At 30.9% G+C, this 12282-nt stretch overlaps 2 protein-coding genes across 3 annotated transcripts; both read left to right on the top strand.

Moving 5' to 3' along the window:
• The first annotated feature begins 296 nt into the window (after nucleotides 1-296).
• Nucleotides 297-5959, top strand: LOC110993014 (mannose-1-phosphate guanyltransferase beta). The gene is made up of 6 exons (XM_022259065.2): nucleotides 297-659; nucleotides 764-1006; nucleotides 1195-1324; nucleotides 1672-1833; nucleotides 3071-3235; nucleotides 5164-5959. Exons 1-6 carry the CDS (start codon nucleotides 486-488, stop codon nucleotides 5397-5399), a joined length of 1110 nt encoding a protein of 369 aa, XP_022114757.2. The 5' UTR covers nucleotides 297-485; the 3' UTR covers nucleotides 5400-5959.
• Nucleotides 5960-7543: 1584 nt separating this feature from the next.
• LOC110993025 (succinate--CoA ligase [ADP/GDP-forming] subunit alpha, mitochondrial) lies at nucleotides 7544-10816 on the top strand. Of its 2 annotated transcripts, XM_022259083.2 has the most exons (6): nucleotides 7544-7680; nucleotides 8414-8775; nucleotides 8953-9147; nucleotides 9827-10006; nucleotides 10266-10271; nucleotides 10534-10816. In XM_022259083.2, exons 1-6 carry the CDS (start codon nucleotides 7644-7646, stop codon nucleotides 10747-10749), a joined length of 996 nt encoding a protein of 331 aa, XP_022114775.2. In that variant the 5' UTR covers nucleotides 7544-7643; the 3' UTR covers nucleotides 10750-10816. The 2 variants fall into 2 exon arrangements, with proteins under 2 accessions (XP_022114775.2, XP_022114776.2); XM_022259084.2 differs by lacking the exon at nucleotides 10266-10271 and having other exon boundaries at nucleotides 7545-7680.
• Nucleotides 10817-12282: the final 1466 nt, after the last annotated feature.

The raw sequence follows: 12282 nt of genomic DNA, 5'->3' as shown, positions 1-12282 counted from the left end.
AAATAAAATTTATAAATAAAAAATATTTTCGGAATGTTTAAACTAATATTGCAGTTTTTAGCTGATAAAAATTCAAATATATTTTTTTTTACCTGAATGTAAATGTAAAAAAATTATTGTATGTAAAATAATATTTGATTAATATGCAATATAAAGAAATTATGTAAAAATATATAACATAAAATTACTGGCTCGTTGGTTTCTTTCTACATACACTAATGTTATGCTATCTTGACTAAGCTCCCAGATAGGATCTGGATTGCAATTTGTCAATTCAAACCTGTCATTATTTAGATATTATCTTCATAAACTTATGTGGTTTGTAGTATGTATATTAATTAATTATATACAATAATATAGTGAGCCTTTGTTATGAGTGTACGTTGAACGATTTTATTGGTTTATGTATTGTTTTCGATAACTTTTACTCTAAACTGAAAATTTGCCACGTATATTCTGATAATAATTTAACTACAAAAGTAGAAATGTGTGGTTCTGATAAGAAGTTAGATAAAATTCGTGCGCTTATCCTTGTGGGCGGTTATGGAACGCGTTTAAGACCCCTAACACTAAGTAGACCAAAGCCATTAGTAGAGTTTGCTAATAAACCAATACTTATGCACCAAATTGAAGCACTTGTCGATGCTGGAGTAAATGAGGTAAGCATTTATCATTTAAATTAAAAAATAAAATAAAAAATAAATAAATATAATGATGCTTTTAAATACACAAGTACAGTTAAAATCAATTTTACACATTTTAGGTAATATTAGCTGTCTCATATAGAGCTGAAGACATGGAGAAGGAATTGACTGAGCAAGTTTCAAAGCTTGGTGTTTCGTTAACATTCTCACATGAGACAGAACCTTTAGGTACTGCTGGGCCATTGGCTTTAGCCAGAGAACTATTAAATACAAGTACAGAACCCTTTTTTGTCCTGAACTCTGATGTAATATGTGAATTCCCTTTTAAAGATCTTGCAAAATTCCACAGGAATCATGGCAAGGTATGTTTAAATTTTTTCATTATCAAGAGTAATAATGCACTACAGTTTTTAACAGTTCTATGTTTTTTGAAGTGCAGGTAATAAAGCCTGGTTAAATTTTAATCTTCTAATGTTTTGTTTATCTCACTCATATCTTGATTTGTCTATCTTTAATTAAGTTTCCTGATGTGGTTATATATAATTTTCAGGAAGGTACAATAGTAGTTACTAAAGTTGAGGAGCCTTCAAAATATGGTGTGGTTCTTTATAAGGAAAATGGAGAGATTGAAAGTTTTGTTGAAAAGCCACAAGAATTTATTTCTAATAAAATTAATGCAGGTAATTCACCATATTTAAAATACTGATTGTAACTACCAGCTTCTATTAAAATATGTAATATATATAAATAATGTAATAATAACAGTAACTATTTATAGTGTTCTTGTAATGTTATGTTGCAGTTTATGAATGAACATTTATTTTTTACATACCAAAATATATAAAATAATAAAATACCCATTAATAAGCAAAGGGCCTGTAACTTATTACTTTAAAACTGTTATTTTATATTCCACCTCTTTCTAATATTACAGTTCAGAAAGATCACATTCTGAAATGTAATATTAGAAATATATTTTATTTTACATTTACATTCATTCACAGAATATATTTCATTTTTGTTCTAGGTATTTACATATTAAATCCATCAGTTCTAAGTAGAATAGAGTTACGTCCAACCTCAATCGAAAAAGAAATTTTTCCATTAATGGCCCAGGATGGTCATCTCTATGCTATGGAACTGCAAGGATTCTGGATGGATGTTGGACAACCAAAAGACTTCCTTACAGGTATACTTTAAACATTTCTTCATAAAGATGTATTTAGTATTTACTATCTATATATTAGATGTCTAGGGTAAGTGTTAAAGAGTGCTTATTGTTGGTGTATTGTGGTTAAGGTATATTTGAATCAAATAGCTATACCTAGAGATACCTAGAGGACTTATTAGCACAGGGTGAACCACGCTAGGTTATCTTTTGTGTTTATGTAAAATTAATATTTATTTTAAATTTTTCTTACTCTATTTTCTACAAAGAGCTTGTATCTAAATAACTTGCTTTGCATTACTTCGGAGTTGCATGGATTCTTTAGTGATTCTTAAAAACTACTCCTGGATTGAACAAATGCTTATAATGAATTTGACAATCTTGATCAGTAAGCATATTATTAGTAATTCACCTGCACAAAATTCTAATATTTAAAATTTTTTTGGTGTGAATTATTAATAATTTATTATTAATTTTGTCATTTATCATTATTAGTAATATTAATAATTCGTTTTCTCACGTTACTTCGTATCCATTCAGGAACTACTGATTTATGTTACTGATAGAGTTAAAAAAAACTGATCTTCGAATTTTCCCAAATCTCATCACTCCACCAAATCATTTATTTTAGTAGGCAATCGTAAAGCTAACTTCATGAAAATGAAATGCATTAATAGATTGAATATTTTAGAAAGCCTTGTTAAACGCATTTTTTTAGTCAACTCAATCAGTAACGTGAGTTAATTATTGACTAACTCAGTTAGTCCCATCTATCCAGTTCACATCCGGCTCGAAGGACCATGTAAGAAACAGCACTTGCTTGTTCCCGAGAAGTTAATTAAGCTGCATTTTATAACCTACCCCCTAATTTAACTGACTTATAAGTGTGTCGTTGTAGGATAAAAGTGCACAGAGTATATTCTTTGGCATTCTCGTTACACCAAATATAAAATGTGCCAAATAAACAAGGAGGCGAAAGGCTATACTGATAGAAAATTTATATGAAAAACTACTTCTTTCAGTTTTAATTGATCTGATTTTCTGCGTACAATTTAAAAATATGCAATGACAATTTATGTTATATATTTTTACATAATTTCCGTATATTGTATAGTAATCAAACATTATTATTCAGAATCGGATATCATCTATAATATTTAGATCTAATTTTGTTTGCCAACTATAACATCAATTATTAATTTAGCAATTACAAAAAAAGAAATTTGGTACAGTTTTAAATGTGATATTTATTTTTTAGGAATGTGCCTCTATCTAAACAGTCTCAGACAAAAGAATTCAAGTAAACTATACAATGGTGTAGAAGTAGTTGGTAATGTTTTGGTTGATCCCACGGCAACTATAGGCAAAGGTTGTCGCATAGGACCCAATGTTACCATAGGTCCTGACGTAGTTATTGAAGATGGTAAATATAAATTTTATTATACTTAACGGAAAATTGTATCCAATGCCAAACCGGTTGCAGATGTCTTCATACTATGCTAATTAAAGTCGTTAGTTTTAGAACAACTTTCATGGCAAATTCCAAATTACAATTTAAAATATTTGAAACCCTTATATAAGTTTGTATGATGAAAACCTGGTTAACTTCTGGCTTTTACAATACTGAACTTTGCGATCATCGATATGACGTACTTCATCTAGATCGGAATTCTAAAAATTAAACTAAAACGTCGGGCGGCGGTGTATATGCACGAAAAAGTCCTTTTGTACCTGGTTGACTATTTTCGCCAGCACGCTCGCGTCGAATGAATGCAATAAACGCGAACTACATATTATATGTATTGTATACATACCACCAGATGATTTGCAGTCTGTAAGACTTATAGCCTTTACAGACTTCCTTCTATATATTTATTCATTACACCCAAACGATCATTATAGCTGGCGATTTCAATGTACCCCACATAGGCTGATCCTACCTTCTTTAGGCGTGGAACTGTAAATTTACAAAATGCGAGTTCAAATCTTGTTGAATCATTCAGTAACCTAGGCTTAAGTCAGTACAATGTTTCATGCAAACTCCTCTGGCAATATACTAGACCTACATACATTGAGGTGTCTAAATCTTGCAATTATCTTGTTAAAGAAGACCTAAGCCATCCATGCCTGGAACTGAAAGTATCGGAATTTATGACGCCCAATATTAAATTAAAAAAGGATACAAGATACAACTACGCGAAGAGTAGTTAGTACTGTCAAATCAACGAATATCTTAATTATAATAGATTGGAATGACTCACTAAGAGGTGACACTATTGACATAATTATTCAGAAATTTTACTCAATCCTCCACAGAGGAATTGAACAGTATGTGTCTAAAACTATCTTCTTTCGAGACAAACGAATAGCTCATTCTCGTTGGAAAGCAAGAAGAAACCCACGAGATAATGATGTATACATACAGAACCATTGTACATTATACTGAACCCATCTGTAAACACATTTCGCATTTACGACCATGTATGGATGGTCGCTAAAATAATACCGATTAATAAGAGTGGCTCGCGGTTGAGAATTGAAAATTATCGCCCAATACTTAACACTTTCAGTAAAGCCAGATAAACAGCATGGTTTTATCAATAAACGTTCTACGATAACCAACTTAACCGTATTGACGAACTACCTTCTACAAAGTATTGATGGTGCTTTTAAAGTATTGATGCAGGGATACGTGGTAACATTCATCGGTGGTTTTGTTCATATATAACAAATCGTAGACAGGCGGTTGCGGTTGGCAGTGTTAGAAGTGACTTTGTTCATATAAGTTCTGGAGTCCCTCAAGGATCTATAATGGATCCCCTGTTATCCAATGCATATCTTTATGACATAAATAGCAGCAGTAAAGATTCATTACCTTATGTTCGCGGATGATAAAAAGATATACTTAAAAAATAAACAAAGAAGAAGATTGTCACAAAATCTAGGCTGACTTGAATACTTTGAGACTTTGTATCTATTATAGACAAAATCGAATATCGGTTAATACTTCAAAATGTGTGAAGATACCATTCACCAGAAAAACAACAAAATTAACTTTAGTAATTAAAAAAAAATATTATCACGTACATACCCTCACTTTTATCACACAACACAACCAAATTAGGCTTAGTTAAATAAATTGAACACTTAGTTAAATGTACCGAATACTTTTTGTTTCTTTGTTCCCTTTTGTAAATTTTTGAACCTTTTTGTAGTAAAATGTATGATGGCATCTTTGGCTATATTTTCAGGGTATTTGTTTGTAATTATATATAATTTATGTTAGCGGTAGGATTACGAAATAAATAAATATTTATAAAATTTTATGACGATATATTTTTTATTTTCCAGGGGCATGTATAAAACGCACCACAATATTACGTGGTGCTTGTGTAAGGCAGCATGCTTGGCTTGATGGGTGTATTGTAGGGTGGCGGTCAGTTGTGGGTCGTTGGGTCAGAATGGAGAATTGCACAGTGCTTGGTGAAGATGTTATAGTAAAAGATGAACTCTATGTCAATGGAGGTCAAGTACTTCCACACAAGTCTATAGCCTTATCTGTGCCTGAACCACAGATTATTATGTAAAGACTGATGTATTATATTTTTTATTAAATTAATTAAACTATGACTTATTTGCGATTATATTATTCCAGATTAAATAAACCAGGATGCTGTCCAAATGTAAAATTATTTATTCTAATTTGTTGTAAACAATTTTATTTTTATATAATAATTTTCTATTTCTAATATCCTTTTTGTTTTAAATATGTAAATGAACATCTCTTACAAGTTCTCTTTAATAAACCATTACTATTGACAGAGTGATTAATTATGTATTATTGATTTCATAATGTACAAGTGCCAGCTTCAAAATTATATTTTAATACATAATTAATCGTACACATTAAGGTAAATAAAAGTATATTTGAATTTTTACCAGCTAAAAACTGCAATATTTTTTTAAACATTCCGAAAATTATTTTTATTTAGATACTTTAGTTAACTAACAGAAATAGCAAATTTTTTATTAGAAGATCCCAAGAAGGGAATTTATAGAATATGTTGTAGTATGATTGTAATTGCAATTATTAATTTTATTATTTTTATGTAATTATTTTTTTAAATAAAGTTCATTTGTATTAGAAGTGTTGGATTTATTATTCACTCTTATTTAACTCTCAACTAAAAGCAGATGTGGACTCAGTGTGTTGCCGATGAAGATGTTATAGGAAAATATTTTAAGGCACTTGGTATTTTATTCAAGAAGTCAAGTAAATCATTGGGGAAATTTTTATGTAAAGTATGTATTTGAACGTCACGTCAGGGGCCATAGTGTTTTCTTTACACATAAAATATTATTTATTTCCGTATTTCCTATTGTTACAGTAACTTAATACTGATACAATAGAAAACTAAACTAAAAACATAATATAAACATAACAAGTAAAAAATTAAAACCTAAACCATTTAATAAATAATGAAATTTTTTTTAAATCAGCCACTGTGCAACTAAATACATCTGGCTCACACGCAATAATATTTAGATTTTAGGTTGCGGAAGACACGCGTAAATGGTGCTTCTCTGAATAAGTTCGTAAGCGACCAAGGCACTGCCAGCAATTGAGATCGCTTTCCACGCCGAGTGTGGTTATTTGGCACACGCAGCCCTTAATCTCTCCAACATTTCCGCATTATATACTTTAACTCTAACTACATTAAAAAAATTAAATGAGATAGTAAGTCTTTACCTCTAACATGTTATAATCCTACCATACCCAAGATAAACAAAGTTGGTTACGTTACTGGATAAAATAGGTACACTCCATAATATATAAGAATACGCTCTAACATCAGATAATATTTTTTTCTTGTGGGGCCCAAATCATAATATGTAGTTACATTCCAAGTGGCCCCTAACAAGTGCATTATACAATGCCATTACCGCTTTAATATTTAAAAAATCTTTGGCTATACGAAAAATAAACTCTAAATTCCTATAAGGTTTTCTACAAATTATTTTTATGTGTTCCCGAAAATTTAATTCTACGTTTAAATGGACCCCTAGATCTTTTATTTCTGCTACTCTTGGACGCTACGCTACTACGCTGTTTATGTACTACTGATAATTTAATGAATAAAATATCTGCGTAGTAAACGCAGATTTTTAAGCAGCAGTAAAATCGGGCGAGGGGCCCGATGGCTGGCCATGCGTCATACTTGTGAATAGGTGCTACTTGTGGTGATTGGTCGTACTTGAATAATAAATTCGTGTATGCGGTGATGTTAGTTATTTCGACTATGTATTTGCGTGTTGTTCCCACGAGAATGTAAGTGCGTGCTCATATTTCACCATGTCTCCTGCTGATAGAGAATAAACCTTTGTTTTTATTAATAATTTACCAATAATTACTTAAAGATTTAATGTGGAACATGGTGCAATGGTTGCAGCTCCTGATACAAAATGTACACACATTTTGTAAAACAAAAAACTTGGCTTTTAAGAGTGGCGGAGAGTTTATTGGCAGTTCTTCTATTCCGTTCTACGCCCTTATGAAATGGCAGTAAATGTAAAATAAGAAGCATCATGCATTTTTTTGCCAAATGTACATTGTGTTTCCTGAATTTCTAAATTAGTTTGAATTGATTCGATATGAATATAATATCCATTCTCTTGCATGACAACTCTAAAGACCCAGTTTTGTAGTCTATAGTCTATACACTAAAAAAATTATTATTGTCTATGTCCAAAATCACGTCATTACGTAATGGCTGTGGTTGTCAGTGTCAGTAGATAAATTTTTAATAATTATCTTTTCTTCACATAAAATAATGGCTGTCCCGTTCCGGATTCTTTCTCGCTGTAAAGGTAATTATAATATATATTAGTTCGATAATAGATGGTTATATTTTAAAATGTCATATTAATATATCTTTTTGAGTTTCCTCTCAGTACTTTCCGTAGCCTTCGCTTTTTAGCTTTACTGATTAATCTTGTTCAATGATCGATGTTGATTAATTCGCGTAACTTGATCAGACATTTAATATAGTATAAAACGTGAGTATCTATCCTGTATTGTAAAAAATTGAACTCTAGTACTAACGGGCTAGCTCAAGTACATTTATAAATTTAGTCATGATTAACGTTACGTATAACGTATACGTTTGGTAAAAATAAAAATTATGTTGTTTTTTTAACATAGTTTAACTTACAAATTGATATTTGAACAGGTAACTGATAACATGTATTTGATTTTAATATGTACTGCACTTCAACCTTTGATAAATATACCTTATCTTTCTTGGTGTGCATTTATTTTTAATCATAGCATATTTTGGCTCGAATAGTTTGGGGTGATAACTATACCCCTCCCTCCCCCCCTCTCCCCACAATCCTCCAATTTGTGCTACTGATTTCTAAAGCATCTAAGATGTTTCCGTTGATTGATATAAAACTTTATAAAAGGGCTTATCTTAAAAATCTGAAAATGTTATAGTCAATCTGTGCTACTGGAAGATATTTTATTTTTTGCTACTAATAAGCTGTTACTATTTGACATGACTAAGAAATTGATTATTACTAACTAAAACATTTTTTTCAGATGGTTTTAAGCTTGGAAACGTCAGATTTCAGTCTCAGTATACTGAGACAAGAAAAAACTTAATACTAACAAAAGAAACTAAAGTCATAGTGCAGGGGTTTACTGGCAAACAAGGAACATTCCATAGTCAACAGGCACTTGATTATGGAACTAATGTTGTTGGTGGTGTATCGCCAAAAAAAGCTGGAACAGAACATCTGGGTAAGCCAGTTTTTGCAACTGTGAAAGAGGCAAAAGAGAAAACTGGTGCCCATGCATCTGTCATCTATGTACCACCCCCAGCTGCAGCTGGAGCCATTATGGAAGCTATTGAAGCTGAAGTTCCTTTAGTTGTGTGCATCACAGAAGGAGTACCTCAACATGTAATCCATTTGTCTTATTAATGTAATTGTTGCATTCTCTTAATTGAAATCTTCAATAATGTTTGACTCATAACTACTAAAAAATTTAATTGAACAGTCAATGTATCAGTTTATGATCAATAGAATTTTGTTGTAATGGCTTTGGTTTAATATGAAGTGTTTTTTTGTAAATTATAGGATATGGTTCGTGTGAAACATGCCTTACTCCGGCAGAACAAGACCAGGCTGGTAGGCCCTAACTGTCCTGGTATTATAGCACCTGAGAAGTGCAAGATTGGTATCATGCCAGCAGCTGTGCATAAGTCTGGATGTATTGGAGTCGTTTCCCGATCTGGTACACTTACCTATGAGGCTGTACATCAGACAACAATAGTAAGAGACTTAATTATAAGATGTTTATATCTAATGTTAAAAAAATTATGGTAACATTTTGATCAAATGCTCTAAAAGTATGTACAATGACAATGCCATAGCCTTGATCTTAAGATGTATTATATAATAATCAAATAAATGAAGTGAATGCATCATTAGACATTACATAAAATATGACTTCTAATAACCAAACCACAGTTTGGGGAAATATTGTGGAAACAAATTAATCAATCAGTTTAGTAGGCACATTATGACTCATTAAAGGTGAAATGGCTTGCAAACTTGAACGGCATAGTATATAAACCATAGTATATAAACTATGAGTTCACCACATTAATTACATTAGGCTCAGTACTAAAGTACTATAGATACTGGGGTAACACTGCATTGTTAGCCTACATCTTTTTATAGCCACTTAACATAGTTATGAATTAAAATAAAACATTAAATAAATTTCTAGTTGATTCTAGATGTATGAATTTAAATTATATGTGTAACTATTGATAGTGTTGTTAATACAATTAAAATGCTTAAGGAAATGATGAAACAATGGCAGGAAAGATAGATTGTGTTGGTAGTTCTTGATTGCACTAGAGATACTTTTGTCTAAAATCAAGCCATCAAAATTATAAAAAAAAAGTCAATAAATCGAAAAATTTTAGTTAAATCTTTATTTCAGACTGGCTTGGGCCAAACACTATGTGTTGGTATTGGTGGTGATCCTTTCAATGGAACAGACTTTATTGATTGCTTAGAAGTGTTTCTTGGTGATCCTAACACCAAGGGAATCATTCTTATTGGAGAGATAGGTGGTAATGCAGAAGAGTTAGCATCTGAATATCTCATCCAGAACAACACCGTAAGTTTTTTTAAACATATTTTATTACATAAAATAACTCTTTATTGGAGAAAACAAACCTTACATTTGAATAAAATTTTAAGAATGCAAGTATTTTATTAAATCTCAAGGATTCCTGCTGATTTAACACAAATTTAATTTTAAAACATAAGAAATCTGTCTATATAAGAATATATGAATTTCCTTTTATATTATTTTTTGTTAGGTTTGGTCTTTGATTTTATAATATTTGTTAAGTTGTTATTTTTTGTTTTGACAGACCAAGGTAAAGAAAGAAACTGCAACAAGGTTACTTTTGTTTTTATAACATGTCAAGCATTATATTAAATTTTAAAAGTATTGCATTTTATAGTTACATTACTAAAATCATTATAATCCATACTATTAAATTACATTAGAAACTCATTATTAGAAAAAATATCAACATTATTAGTAGTCTTGAATATGATGGATTTTTGTGTAGGTAGAAATGTGTGCTATATACTTTAAACTTGATATTATATTATTAACTGTGTAAATTTGTTCAGGGTCAAAAGGCTAAGCCAGTGGTATCATTCATTGCTGGTTTGACAGCACCTCCTGGTAGACGCATGGGACATGCTGGGGCAATCATATCAGGTGGCAAGGGAGGTGCCATGGACAAAATTAAAGCTTTAGAAAAGGCGAATGTTATCGTCACCCGCTCTCCTGCGAAAATGGGTGCGGAGTTGTTAAAAGAAATGAAGCGATTGGAACTTGTTTAAAGAATCATGCAGTGACATTATTTTATTTTGTATAGAATTTTAGTAATTATACCATATTTATTTATTCGCTGTTGTTGTTTAATTAGTAAATGTTTTAAAAGCTCCTATAGGAAAAATAATAATTGCACATACTTTCAGTCAACACTGTTGTATAATTAATAACATTAGTGGATCCTACTATTAAGTCTTGTCCAATTGATATTTCATATATATACACTAAGCTAAGCTGCCAGTTTTTGATATAATTTGGTTTTTGTAAAGCTTTCGATGTTTAAATACTAAATAAGTATAGTACTCTCATACATCTTATATGATAACTATTACCTCAAATGTTTGAAGATTTAAGTATGAAATAAAAACTACATCAAATAAATATGAATTTAATTTTATTTATTAACATAATTATATCCTCAAACCTTTTATATTGCTATGATGATTTGATTCAATTTAACCATTTAAATAAATAATATTGGTCAAAGTACTTAAGAATTGATTAAATAAGGTTTTATGATTTTTTACGGGGCATAACAAAGATACACTTTATATTTAATAACCTTTTATAAAAATAAATCAGTTTCATTGCACCGTTTCAACAAAAGTAAAATTTGTCTGTTCATAGCACCCTAAATATAAAATTATCAATTAAAACAGAGCAATTAGAATTAACTTACCTTTTCAGTAGACCTTCATTTTCGATGTTTTCGAAGCAAATCATCAAACAATACTTATTTTAAAACAAATAACATCTACTCATTAAACGCTATCTTCTTCCACGCATACACCCGCGTAGGTGCGTATTTAGGGGCGCCGGGAGCCCCGTTACGCCCAAGGGGCGTATTATCTTCGAGCAAGACTGAAAGAGGTGCTGGAATCCAGAAAAATCCGCACGCTCAAACATGCGCCTCGCTAATGAAATCGTCGAGGCTCTAGCTTGAGGTCTTGTTGTCTCATCAAATAACGATACGTAAAGTTATAACCTTATACAGATACTAATGCTGATGACAAGGTCGTACCGGCTCTAGGTAAGAGTTCAATACAATTTAAGGCCAAAGTGAATGAATTATTTGTCTTACAAACAAATAATTTATTTTCATTTGTATACTTGCTAAGATAAGTTTAAGGCAAAGTTGAAAGGACCAAATATTAAAAAAAAAAACGATTTTAAAACAAATGGTGACTTTCACCAGTATAATACGCGAAATAGAACTTTTTGAAAGCGAATAATGGTTTGAATCGGGAGAGGAACCATCCACTTGTTCGTCATAAACTGATGTTTATCTTTGTGTTAGTAGGTATATTAAATAATAGACTTGCGAGATCGATCATAAATCAGACGTCTCAGTAGATTCAACGTTTTATTATGACAATTAATTATTCTGAGAAAGGTGTATTTTAAGTTTGTTTTAACGAGAGATAGGTGAAAAGGAGATAATTGTAGCTTAGCTAAAAGCTTCTAATTCTAAAACTTAGAATAATAAGACATAGAAACCAAGTCCGCGCGTCAATTTTGAAGCACCTTAATTGGAGCCATAA

This window comes from Pieris rapae, chromosome 14, assembly GCF_905147795.1.
Source record: "Pieris rapae chromosome 14, ilPieRapa1.1, whole genome shotgun sequence".
Lineage (NCBI taxonomy): Eukaryota > Metazoa > Arthropoda > Insecta > Lepidoptera > Pieridae > Pieris > Pieris rapae.
The sequence above is the reverse complement of the archived record's forward strand: the minus strand, read 5'-3'. Positions and strand labels throughout refer to the sequence as shown.